The 13,628-nt window shown below is 40.3% G+C and overlaps 1 protein-coding gene across 5 annotated transcripts in view; it reads right to left on the bottom strand.

Moving 5' to 3' along the window:
* Positions 1-13,147, bottom strand: part of SSBP3 (single stranded DNA binding protein 3) — a 202,753-nt gene extending 189,606 nt beyond the window's left edge. Inside the window, exons 1-4 of one of the 5 annotated variants that reach the window (XM_039319842.1) lie at positions 12,807-13,147; positions 11,896-11,968; positions 11,594-11,655; positions 9,529-9,613 (exon numbers count right to left, since the gene is read on the bottom strand). In XM_039319842.1, coding sequence (XP_039175776.1) covers positions 9,529-9,613; positions 11,594-11,655; positions 11,896-11,968; positions 12,807-12,862 — 276 coding nt within the window. In that variant the 5' untranslated portion in view covers positions 12,863-13,147. Of the gene's footprint in view, positions 1-9,528; positions 9,614-11,593; positions 11,656-11,895; positions 11,969-12,154; positions 12,308-12,806 lie in introns of those variants that run through there. The other 4 variants (XM_039319843.1, XM_039319839.1, XM_039319840.1 and 1 more) reach the window with 4 other exon arrangements.
* Between the last annotated feature and the right edge of the window lie 481 nt (positions 13,148-13,628).

Genomic DNA, 13,628 nt, shown 5'->3' with positions numbered 1-13,628 from the left:
ATAACTGAAAGACAACATAGGCTTCTCCAAACACAGATTCACATCCTTACTCTTTACATACTCCTACTCAGTCTTCCCTGGACCTTTTTTTTTTCTGACCCTTTCTCCATCACTAATTTGGGGAGTTAAGTATATCAAGTCATTAAAGTCACCAACTTTGTGTACTCAGCTGCTTACTACCTGTTTGTATGATATTAGCACATTAAGTCCAAAACCTGATCTTTCTTCAAGTACTGATTAACTAAGGTTGTAACCTTAATAAGCTCTGCGAACAGAGACTTACTTTTGAGTAAACAAGCATAAGAATGCACTAATGCTCTCCACAAATTATGTTGCTTCTGCTGGACAAAAAACTTGCCTTTATTTTTGTATTTCTCCCTGCAGTGATGTGAATAGAAGCAGTTTGAGCAAGTGGATTTTGGTTTATTGTCAATGTTTCTCATACTGGAAAATATGGGAAATATCATCTGAACAGGCCTAGTATTTACTAATTAGCATTTCTTATGCTTCAAACAACAGTGCTTTATATGCATTGAGTTGGGTTGCTATCTTTCTTTTGATATTTTCCCCATTTCTTCTACCATCAGCACTTCTACCAACTAGAGCAGTGGTCCCCAACCTTTCTGGCTTTGCAGACCAGCGGTGGTCGTGGTGGCAGTGGGAGAGAGAAGGGATGGTTCTGTGCAAGCAGCGAGTACGTGTGCTTGCAGCTCCATTTGTGTGAGTGGCAGGCGGCTGCCCCTGCTAGTGGCACACTCGCATGCACATCCACCACTTGTGCAAGTGGAGCTGCATGCACTCACCTGCTGTTTGTGCGATGTAAATGGGCCATGGCCCACTACTGGTTCGCAGCCTGGGGGTTGGGGACCCCCAAATTAGAGCACTGGGGACATTCTATGGGGGTCGGGCACTGTGTATGCTTATGCGTTTTGTCTGTCTATCAACCATCTAATAAGCAGAAGCATATAAATCTATTGCCCTATAAATGCCCAATTGTGGCTTTAAAATGAAGAACAAAAGAAAATTAAAATCAGTAACAGTTCTCAAATACTTCTTTCACTTGTTTTAAACCATGATGTTGATTTCAATCAGATGTTTTTCATTAAGAATAACCAAGAACAGCTCACCCGTTCACTTATTTATTTCATGCTCACTCCTAAGTTTTCTTTACAATAATTTTTTTTTCATTTATTTGTCAGCTATGTCAAGTGGATGTGAGAATTACCCCACAGATTATTTTTTTTTTAACATGGAGCTTGTTCTCCATAGATAATATGCGATGTGGGAGTTATACTCAGAAGACAGCAACTGCCAAGGACATTAAGCATTACACAAGATGCTTTAAAAGTCATGGCCCCAAGATCATAGATTCAGTCCACAAAATTTTATTGTCAAGTTTCCTTAGTAACATGTTTCAAGAATCACTCCGCTAACCTGCAGGGGAGTCCTAAGGAATTCATTATATCAAACAAAACTGAATTCTGGTCTAAATGAAAAACATGCTACTAGGAATGCACACTACAGAAGTTTTAAAATGTGTTGCAGTTTCTTTTCTCTGTAAACTTTCATATATTTAAGTGAAAGGAGAAACCTAGACCAGAAAGTGAAATTTGAAACTGTAAAGTAGTGTTTTCCAAACTTGACAATTTTAAGGCATGTGGACTTCAACTCCCAGAATTCCACAGCCAGCATTGCTGGCTGTGGAATTCTGGGAGTTGAAGTCCACATGCCTTAAAATTGTCAAGTTTGGGAAACACTGCTGTAAAGGGAAGCCCCAAGCACCTTACTATGAATTCTCTTGTGTATCTTAAAGGAGTCATAAGAATGATCGTCTCATTAGTCACAGTAGTACCTTGAAGATCACAAAATTTTAAAAAAGGAAGGCTCCTCTGATTTCAGACTAAGTAAGGCCAGTTTAAGCATAATGGTAATCCACATGTTATCCAGAGGTAGAAGGGGTTGTTCACCCCCCTTAAAAATCTTAAGGTTGAAAGACAGGATAGGAAGAAACTCAGAGAAGGTTTCTATAGTTATTCCTAAAAAGGTTCTTATTAAGCCTTATAAACAAGGTACAACATTCAACACAGTGGCATGACCATTTAACGCAGAAATTATGTTTTCCAAGGAGAAAGGCTATTTTAATTGCAAACTCTGCAATTGTTTATAAGAACAAAGTTACAGTTCACACCTTCTACTCCTACACATCATCTGTACCAGGTTTAAAACTGAATATCCACTTAAATATTTTCCACATTTCCCCCCCCCCCCCCCCCCGTGTACCATTTCTTTATTTGTAAAGCAGCTAGCACACACCTCACTCAACCAGATGAACACATATATCATTCTGGGTTGAAAAAGGTACAAGCTCTTTGGCAGTGCTGAAATGGGAATGGAAGAATCATATCCAAGAGCATGCTTAAGCAAAGCAATGCTTACTGCTGATAGGGCAGTTCAAAAATCTATTATTCCTGGTATGGGAGGCTTTGCGCATACCAGGATTGCTGATATCTGCTCTTAGTAAATGGAATTAACACAGCACTTGTTAATTGCCAGGCTATCATACTATTTTCAACTGAAACCGATCTCCAGAGTTATGACAGCTATGAGAATCTGAAATGCATGTGTGTTTCATGTCATGGCGGGGGAGAACCGTTCTGAAGAATGCAATTCTTGTCACGTTCTCCTGGCAATTAAAGTTAAATCGTGTAGAAAAAAAATATTTATGTCACACCTACTACTCTTGCAAGGAATTATTTATATTATAATTAACTTTTCTGATATAAAACATAGGGAGGAAAGATTTTTTAAAAGGCAGTGATGTCTAATTCCTTTAAAATGCTATTTTGCAAGCCCAGTAGGCAGATTCCATTTCCAACAATCTCCCAATCTATGTAACAAACAGGTCGCTGCTTTAACGCATTCTACGCTTGTATCTAAAAGGCCTTGATTTTCATTTTTTTTAAAAAAATAAACATTTAAAATAAAGATTTTAGAAATTCCCAAGATACATCTTATAAGACACATACTGCTCAAAAGACAGCTACTTCTGGAAACCTGCTGGACAAGTGAAAATATCATCTGTTGACATCAGCTTTGAATTTTTGTGCCGTCTCTCAAAAGTTCCACTCCAAGGAGCCTGTGCAGACAGAATAATGCCACAAAAACTACGTAGCGACAGTCAACTAGATTTAAGTTCATTTTCTGTAGCTGGAGGCCAAAATCGACTAAATTGGTTCTAGTGATCAAGTTTTCTGCAATTCCCCATTCTGTGTATTAGCTATTTGACAGAAATTCACTGCGGTATTTAAACTGGCAGTCATCACAGCTAACTCAAATTGTATTGGCTTTCAGAGTGTTGAAACTGTGAACTGCAATCATCAATCGGCCAATTCCAAGATAACGTGGTAGTTGAAATTCCCTGTCATGCTGTACAATCCCTTTGTAGCTCACCAGCTCAGAAGATGCACAATAAAACCGGCAACAAGAGTGTCTGGCAATGCTACCACAATGTAATACGAGTGTGCCCACGGAGGGGCTTTGCCCAGAAACAAGATAAAGGCAACTTGTGCCAACAGTAGGAAAACCTCCAGAGAAAGCACAGCCTTTTCGTTTGGAAAACAAATATACAGAAACACTGAAATTGAAAGCACATTTTGGATTCTGGGTCTCCCACTCACCCACCCACCCCTCATTGAAAATTTTGCAAATCACAGATCACTGAAATACCACATCAAAAACACTAGAGGGTTTCCCCCCCTCATCTCTACGCTACTGTAAGATACTAAGATAAATGGACCTAAATATTAAAAGGGGGTGTATCGCCACAAACTTCAAATTACTCTTACATTTTAATAACTAACCAATGTGGGTTTTTCCCCACATAACCTTATTATAAAGATTTTAATAAAGAAAGATAAAAAGTAACGCAAACTAATAATTTAGAAGAAGGAAAAGAGAAAAAAAGACAAAGCCAAAAGCACGGGGGCAAAAAAGAAAGCATATAAAGAAATAATTTCTTTACAACAGTTATACGTATACATATAAATCTGCCTCTTACTCTGTGGTTATAGCATAACTTTCCTATTTTTCTATTTTTTTTTCCTATTCATCAAAAACATATTAAAAACTTCACTTTCTGTTTTATGCAAAAAGTTTATAATGTGTGTTTTCCAAACATTTAAATTAATCCAAACACATATTAGAGAACACATATTGGAGTTATTTTTGTACAGTTAACTGGGCAATCGGGAACTTTTCTGGGTCTGATTCTAAGATGATGGAAGCATCCTGACTGAATAAGTGGGCATGGATTTCTTTGCACAACCACACTTTATCCTTGCAACATCCAGATTTCTACCTGTAGGAAAACATGTTCCCAGATTCTCCTGCCTGTAGCAAGCAGATACAATGAAATGCAAATATTCTTTTAAAAAAAATACTGCTTTCCATTTACAAAGAAAGAGTGAGAGAGGTTTTTTCTCCAAAGCATACTGACTTCCCATGCGTTTGGTATGTGGTTTAGCTGGTGCTTTTTCTCCTAGTGCTCCTTGCATCTCAATCAGAAAAATTCTTAAATCAGTACAGGTCAATGATCTGAGAACTCTTATGAACAAGACACGTGCATGCAAAAACCAACCTCAAGCTCATTGTTGGGAGGGTTTTTTTAAAAAAAAATTAAAAATGTTCTTTGGGGAAATTGCTTGTTGCTCCTGCTGCTTCTATTATCATATAGTTATACTGGGAAATGAAATGGAAGTTACACAGCATGCAAGTCCTGTTATAGAAGCCTCTAATGAAGCCTGATTTCCCATTCTTTGAAGGATGTATTCCCCAGGCCCACTGATCTGGAGAGATTTGCTTCTTAAGCATTCAAGTAACCACACCTCAACTATAAACAATGGGAAAGAAGCATGCAAAGAAGGGAGGCCAGATTTTCAGTGCGTTTCAATATACCCAGAATGTCTTATCTTTCACACAGAAAGCATTAGGTTTCTCTCACTTTTTAAGCAAGTTCTTTTTGTCTTCTGCCAGGTGATTCTTTTGATAAATAGTCTCTAGCGTGGTAGAGAACTCTGCAAACACCTGAAAGATAAATCTTTACACTGGGAACCATGCCTCTGTACAGAAGTAACTGAATAGCAATTAACCATCCGTGGCTTTTGTCCATCATTTTGACAATCTATAATAGCTGTTTAGTTTGACCGCATCCACGTGCACAGCAAAACCTATCCACCTGTAAAAATGTTTTTTTTAAAGAGCATAAGCAGCAACAGCTGCTAACCCATCTTTCACATCAAGCGTCCTTTCAAAGTCCCATCTTCTGCCTTTCCAAAACCATGCAACCAACTGTTTTCTCATATGATTAGAAACCTGAATGTATCTTCACTCACTGATAATTCAGAAGACACAGCACTTATTCTACCTACCACCTTATGGTGTTACAGGCAAAGAGCATATAGGGGGAAAAGATCCTAGCTACATGTCAGGCCAATAAGGAACTATCTTATAGTTCAAGGTTCTGATTTGCCAGACATTGTCAAGAACCACCCACAGTTGAAACCTGATCCAACTTCCCTAGGAGAAGAATAGCCTGGGAGTATAAATCTCATCATGCTCCTCCTGTTCACCAGAAACTGCCTTTTCATCTATGCGCCCTCCCAAACCAAAGGAATACTATTTCTGTAAAAGCAGAACAATCCTGAAAATAATTTACAGCAGATGGAAACAAAACTCCCTCAAATGTATTGGCCTGTCTGCCCTTTAGTTTATGTGGACACAGCAACTATAAACCATATGGCAAGGTTTTTAACATGCTCCTGGTGTTATACCTTGCTTGAGAAAGTGTGTGTATCAATATGCACACACAGATAAACTCACACACCACTAGACTCCAGTTGGTATATAATGGCCAGCATACTACATATTGCTTGTTGGAAAGTATTAATTCTAGAGAGAGGTAAAATCATCTTTACTGCTTGAAATATCAATAACCAAAGCCAAGGCAGTCATGAAAATACATATTAACTATCTATTTTGTGATCAGGCGGACTTTTAAAAACAAATAGTATAGTGAAAGGATGAGAACAGGAAACAAAGTCTAAAAACGTAAAGTACTTAGAAATGTTACAAAACTGTATTTACACGGAGAATTTTAAAAACCTCAATGAGGATTGTATCTATTTGCTGTAAGCTTAAAGCAACATGTATTAAAGAAGTTTATGTGAATCATCCAATACACTCTGCCCTATTATTAGAATTATTACCAAGCTAAAAAAGATTAATTTCTCTAAATACAGTAAATCCTCAGACACTATTATAAGGCTGCTGCTAATGTAGCATTACTGAATTTTGCATGCCAGCGCTACAACTCTATACCTTATGCCAGCCTTCGTCAAGGTTACGTCCACCAGGCGTGCTGAGATAATCATCATCAAATTCCTAGCCAGCCTGGCCATGAGCTGTGAACTCTAGAGCCACAGAATGCAAGAAGAGGAAAGACTCCCTTCATATTTTTGCCTTCTATTGGGTTTTCTACCACAACCACAATTAAATATTATATTAAGAAAATCCTTCTTCCCCATTCATTGGGTCTGGTAATATCTAACTTCTGAAGAGCTGTGAGAAAGCAAAAGTTTGCATAAATTGGAGTGGTCATTTGAGTGGCTGTAATAAAGAAACCCTCTATGAAATTCTGGCTTTTTTTCCCCAAGTAACTAAGAATCCAACAGATTTTTTTAAAAAATTAAGCCATAATGCATATAGAATAACTTTTAACTCCAAAGTATCTACAACCAGCAGATGACCTTGAATAAAACCAACAACTAAACTGTTAAGTTCCTGGTCCCTATGTGTGGTATAAAGAGCTAAAGGAAGAAATATTTTTTTCAAGCATATTAAAATAAACAAACAAACAGAAGTTAGGAAATAAAAGTGAGGTGGCCATAGCTGAAGAGAAGAGGCTTGTCCCAGTTCATTTAATTCCAAAAGCAATACTAATCTTTTTTGCCAATCACACAAAGAACCAGTATTTATTCTAGGAGAGAAAATAAAATATTATTCCCCAAGATCTGTTTAGACTGAAGTCTCCTTCCTACTGCTGGGCACTTACGCAACAGAACCAACTATTCCAAGGCTGGACATGTAAGGAAAAATCAGGACAATAAGGAGATCAGGTCTCAAGCATGTAAGTGGTTGCCCTCTATAGCAGGGGTATGCAACTGTGGCTCTTTTACGACCTGCGAACTTCAACTCCCAGAATTCCCGAGCCATCTATGCTGACTCAGGAATTCTGGGAGTTGAAGTCCATGGGCCGTAAAGAGGCCATAGTTGCTCAACTCCTTTCTATAGCAATAGCTACTCTGCTCCAGCATTGTTTCCCCCAGAATTACACAACTGTAGGAAAGGACATTCTTGTCTTCTGTTATTGATCAGAAACCTACTAGCAACTTCTGTTAAAAAAAAAAAAAAGAATATCACTAATAGACTTTCCTGTCTGTCAAAGTTAGATATGCATTACATATTGGTTTACAAATTCACTACTTTGTTCTGGCATTCTCGGACTGATTTCCCTCTTTCCATCCCTAGCATGTATAATCTTTTTTGGTGAATCATTCTAGGTTCCCATGTCTTCTCTTTTGACTGAGATGAGACACTTCAGGAGACAGTATTTTTCTAAGCAGCAAGATAAATGTATCTAAATACATGTTTTAATCACTTTCTTCTTCCCTTCTCAGGAAATTTCTCTCTGTGGGGGAGAAACATAGGTTGCAAACCAAAGCACATTTTTCAAAAGACTGTGGGCTAAGTAGTCACTATTTATTTTAAAACACGACCCAGGCTGTTAATTAGCACATGTCATTGCAGTGCACATACTTCTTTTAAATGAAAGCTACTGTTTGCATAAACAAAAAAATCAGAAAAATAACTTCTAAGACTATTCTCTGTTGAATACAACAGTCCCTCTAGGAACTTTGTCAGAAAGAAAAGAGAAAATAAGGCTAAACATCCATAATTTTTCTAAGAGATAATGTAATATTCTCAAGATAGGTGCATCAGGAAGGGTTAAAGTAAAGCTATCAAAGTGAATTGAACTGAGTTCCCCCCCCCCCAAAAAAAGAGTATTTTTCAACTCTGAAAGCATACCAAAACTCATTGCATCTATGATCACTGGAATTCCTGCAAGTTACTTTGAATAACCTGCAAGGATTCTCCAACTTCAGCCATGAAAGTTTACGAATTAGGCAGTTCTTTCCAAGAAGCCCTTTCTTGAAGAATTAGAGGGAGAAAGAACCATAGGATTAAGAAAATTCTATGGATGTCACTAGAGATTACAAAGCAGTTTCTACAGGAGTCTTAACTTGTAACTCAGATACAAAAGTGACTGAAATTAGTGAGTCCTCCTTCCAAGTATTACCGCTTTTTAAATGAAACTGTTGTCAACTCCACGCCAAACTCAATTCCCCCATACTTTCCAATTTCTTGAACTGCATAATATTCAACTTATTTAACTTGCTGATAAATCTACTTTAACTTTTTCTTTCCCTTTGAAACTTAGTCCTTAACCACTTGGACATGTTCTTGGGAATGATGTTTTCTGCCATTACAGGTAAGCCGGAGACCAACACATCAGATAGGATGACAAGTCAAAAGTTTATCTGGGACAGTTCATTTGGGACAATGTCCCATCCAATAGGATAATCATATTGTGTTCTCTTCCTCGAGCTATGAGAACACATTGCTCTAGACAAGTTCACTTTCTGAATCTCTAGTCAATTCACAAATACCAATTATTTAATTCCAGGTAAGAAACCATTTATGGCTTCATATGACAACCGAGGAGAAAACCAAAGTATGTTTTTTAGGGTCAGCATCTGAATGCATCACCTATGCCTCTTGAAAATTTCCTTTTGCAGCTAGTTTGTAGTCATCCCCACACCTATTAAAAATTAAAGAAATAATGAAGTCTGCATTGCAGTCTTAAGAGAAAGGGGGGGAAAATCTTCATATTGCTATCTGGAACCGAAGCTATTGGCTCTCCTGAGGCTGCAATTCTATGCATACTTAGGGAGGGATAGCCCCACTTAACACAATAGGATTCACTTATGGGTAAAAAATGCACAGGATTACACTGCACAGCAGCATTCTGATAAATTCTTAAATACTCACAGGCCTTGAAGATTTTTAAAAATCCTTTCTAAAGAAAGAAGCATACCATGTTCAAATGGAGGCCTCTATGTCAAAAGTTTGCACATTAGATTTTTCCTCGTGATAAATAGCCTCTCTTTCCTTCTCCTTATCCTCTGTGCTCCTAGGAGAACACATGACTCTGTAAATCAATATGCTCCACCTTAAAGTCTTCAAGGAAAGCCACTGAACTGGATTCACATAGCTGTGACTTTATAAAACAATATTCAAACATCATCAGAATGACAGTGGTAACACCCTTTTCTCTCTCATCTAGTTGCATCTGCTTTGGAACAACTGTAGCAATCGAAGTTTATTAACCAAGGGATAACTTTTTTTACTCACATAATCATGAAAGGCTTTTGCTTCGCTTGAGTGTTCACAAGTATCTCGCCTTTCAGGAGCTGCGCAGTAAAGGTCCCAAAATACACTATAAAAAGAAAGCAGGAAAGAACTAGTTATTAATACGTATACAGTACACATCCCTAGACATATAGTGGTTTATCCAAATGAGTTTGTAGTTCAGGAACAACGGCATTTCTCAATCTTGTTCAATCTTTACTCAAGGAGCAGTGAACATAGCACTTTAGTTCCACTTGAGATTTTTACCCTCAACAACAGAGACACAAGATATCTATTTACATACACAAGGTTTTAATATACAGTAAAGAAGATTCCCCACTTTAATAACCTATCAACTCTGTTTCAATGGTTACTTTTCTATGCTTTACTTCTCTCTTCCCCCAATATTAAAAAGTTAAGTTTCCTGTGCCAGAGTTAGATTATACTGCTGTATTTCCCATTGCAATCAATTCATTGCAGAAGTTTGTATATGGATCTATTGAATGTTGCTTTTAATCACCCTATTGCTGGAAATAAACTATGGGCCAATTCAAGTTGTCATACTACTTTATTAAATCTGATCATGTCTCACTCCACATCTGCAGCTTTCTCCTAAACTGGACTGCAATCCCTTACAGCTGTTTCTGTTTGACGTTCAAGGCCATGCATTCAATACAACATTGATTCCTCTTCTGTCTTGAAACAGGCACATGTAAACATTGCCATTATAAAGACCCCCCACTCACATAATAAAATTCAGAATGCATCCACTATATAAAAATGCTAATTTACAGAAACTTTACACACTCTAATATGAACGTAACTACCACTAATCAACTCAGGTTTACATACTCAGTTATTTGTTAAGCTCACATGGTTCCTTATTATTTCTCAGCCTAACCTATCTCAAATTTATCAAAGGGGGCAGAAGGAGGAAAGGAAAAGCAGGTATGCCATCTGGAGGTTCTTGAAAGAAAGGTGGGTTACAAACATAGCTTTGGCCTTCCGGCAAATAAGTAAAAAAAAATACCCTAAGTATCCAGCATTATTATTGTCCCTCATGTACCAAAGATTCCAGGTGCTAAGACTTTATTTTCAACTCAGCTATCTCCAATAGTGAGTGAATTAAGCAATGCTCTGCAAGAAGGCCAAATATGAAATTAAATTGGGAAACAGTCCCAAGAGCATCAACATGTGGCAACTGACAGCCTAGCCTGTCTTTTCCCCAAAAAATATTTAACTTACAAACCAGAAGGAGGAAAATCTCATGAAAGTTTGCTGTTCCTGTTCCTAGCAGGCCAATTTTATGTATCATGCAAATTCAGAAAATGGGACAAATTCCATAACCACAGTTAACTATGTAAAAAAAGTAGTCTGTGAATTGAGATTAATGGGCCCTATGATATCTTACATTCTATCATTCAAAGCATCATCAGAAAATTGGGCTATGGAAGCAACATGTGTCCCTCAAATGTTTATCATTCTTATAAGTGATCTTCAGATGCCAATCTCATAACAAAGTATATATTTTGGTAGCAGCACTAACATTAGATGCATATAATTATTCATCTATAATAGATGAAGCATTCTGAAAAGGCATCATCTACAAAAATACTAGTCCCCAATGAAAAGCTAAGCTGAAAAACAATGCATTTTATATCCATAAATATTCCACATATGTTCTTGTTAAAACATCACTAAATAACCTTTTGACAATAAGAAACCATTTATTTTTATAACGTGTGTACACACACAAAGTATATATACAGAGTATACATACACACATGTATGCATGTATGTATGTATGTGTGTGTGTGGAGGATACAAGAAATTTAAAAAAATCTAGAATATTGTTCCCAAGATTCTCTTCAATACTTTTATAAGTAACTTCTACAGTACCCAGGCTGAGGAGACAAGCTTACACCAGAGTTATGTGTTTTGATTAAGACAGAAATGCAAACTCAAACCAAATCGTTTGTTTGGGATAATCTTCCCTCCCCAACACTTCCAATTAGTTAAATAAAGAACTTTTAACATAGAAGTAAAAAAAAAAAAAAGCAACACTCACCACCACCATGAATGTAAAAACCCAGGAGGTTCTCCTAGTGTGATGTTTTTTTCCCATCGGATCTGTAAACAGCCAAGGATAAAAAGAGGGTTTGGGGTCACAGACCTGAAGAAAAAGATGCCATTTTCTTCCACTCTTGTTGCTCCCCCCCCCCTTCCTAAAAGAGCCTCTGAGGCCAACTAGCAATAAATGGCAAAAGGTGATAAAAAATTCAAAATGGAGGCCACTGTGCCTGCTTTCTGAAAACAAAGGCTATCTTGGGGGGGGGAGGGAAAGGGTCAAAAGTAAACAAAGTCACTCACCTCTGATAAAAAGGTCTGTGCCGATTTCTGTGCTCCTACGTGCAGCAAGTATTCGTAGACATACAAAGCTAACCTGTAAAAAGACAAGATTAAAAAAAAAAGTAGCTGGGGGGAAAAGAAGGGAAAGTCGCTGGGAAGGAGAGGAAAATAAGCCAGAGGACTTAATGAGAGGGTTCCCCCTTCACACCGAGCCCCCTTTGCTTAAGAGGCAATGAACCCCGCTTTCAGCCGCGGCAGTGAAGGCGCAACACTTCCTGACCTGCCTCTAGCGCGCCCCATCCCGCTCAAAGAGAAGTTGAGAGCCGCTCACTGCAGGGCACAAAATACAACTTCGTTGGGCGCATCCTCTCCAAAGGCAGCCCGGCATCAGCGTCCCGCACCCCGTTACAAGTCGGTGGAGGAGTGGAGGGCGGCCTCTCTTCACCGGCTCCTGGAAGAATTTGGGGATGCGAGTTCGATCCCAGTGGAGTTCCCCCCCCCGCGCCGCTGCCCACCCCGCGCCTAAACCCTCCGCTTTTGCCAAACTTGGAAACTCTAGAAGCAAGGTAGAAAGCGAGGCGGGCCGAGGAGAAGACAACCAAACGCGCCTTGTCTGGACAAAGCCTTTTCACCCTTCCACTTGCACAGACGGACAGCCACGCCAGACAAAAGGACGATGCGAGCTTGCATGCTTTTCCTCCATCATGTTTTTACACCCGCCGCCCTTTGCTTGGAGACCCGTTGCCTGAATCGCGAAAGGCGTAGATCCCCCACCGAGGAGACTCTTCACCTCCTCCCCCCATCTCAGCCTCCATGCTCTTCCCTTCCAGATGCCCCAACTCCCCACAAGACAATGAAGGAACGAGAAGAACGCCCGCCTGGAGAAGCCGAGTCTAGTTCCCCGAGGTTCCCTCCGCTGCCTCAGCGCTTACTTTTCCCGAGCCTGCCCATCCGAGGGCACCGCCGAGCCTTTGCCTTTAGCGAACATGGTCCGCAGTAAGAAAGAGGCGAAACTAAAGCTGCCGCCGCTGCCTGCAATTCTCCGATGCTTTCCCGTCTCCCAAACCTCGCGCCTTTCCTCGGCTGGAGCCGGCCTGGGTTCCGCTGTGGCCGCACCGCTCGTCCTGGTTGCAGCTGTCAAAGCCCCGGCCGCGACCCCATCGCCCTGCCCCTGTCCTCGGCTCCTGCTCCTTTCCCAGCTGCTCCTACCGCTGCCGCCACCGCGGCTGCCCCCGGCTCAACCGAACGTGGCTACACTAGGGATAGAACGCGGCGGGCGTCAACGTTCCACAATGGATACATTCCCCGGCCAATCGGCGGTCTGCGGGGGGAAGGGCTGTTCCGCCCTCGAATAGAAACTTTAAGGTGGCACCAAGGGAGATGCTGCCAGCCGGCGCTAGGCAAAGCGAGGCATCCTTGGGCTGCTTCCTAAAAGACCCTCCCGGCGGGGAGGGGGGCCCTCGCCACTGCCGCCGCCGCTCCTCCTCCTGCCTAGGGGCTGAGCTGGGACCTCGCTGCCTTTCTTACCCGGCTCTCTCCTCTACCCAGGTACCCTCCCCTAATCCCAGCCTGTTCGCCAGACGCTCTCTTTTTGCATCCCTCCCGATTCACCTTTTCCCCGTCCGCTTCCAGCCTCTCAACCCGCATGCCGTTCTCACCGGCCACCGCACACTTCGTTTCCCCCCCCCAGCCCGCATTTGCCCTAGCCGCAGCTGCCTCTCGCTCTTCTCTCTCGATGCTCACCTTCCCCTTCG

This window comes from Crotalus tigris, unplaced genomic scaffold (assembly GCF_016545835.1).
Source record: "Crotalus tigris isolate CLP2741 ecotype Arizona unplaced genomic scaffold, ASM1654583v1 scf7180000023617.9722795, whole genome shotgun sequence".
In the NCBI taxonomy this organism is placed as follows: Eukaryota; Metazoa; Chordata; class Lepidosauria; order Squamata; family Viperidae; genus Crotalus; species Crotalus tigris.
Note: the sequence above shows the minus strand (reverse complement) of the source record. Positions and strands in the feature narration are given on the sequence as shown.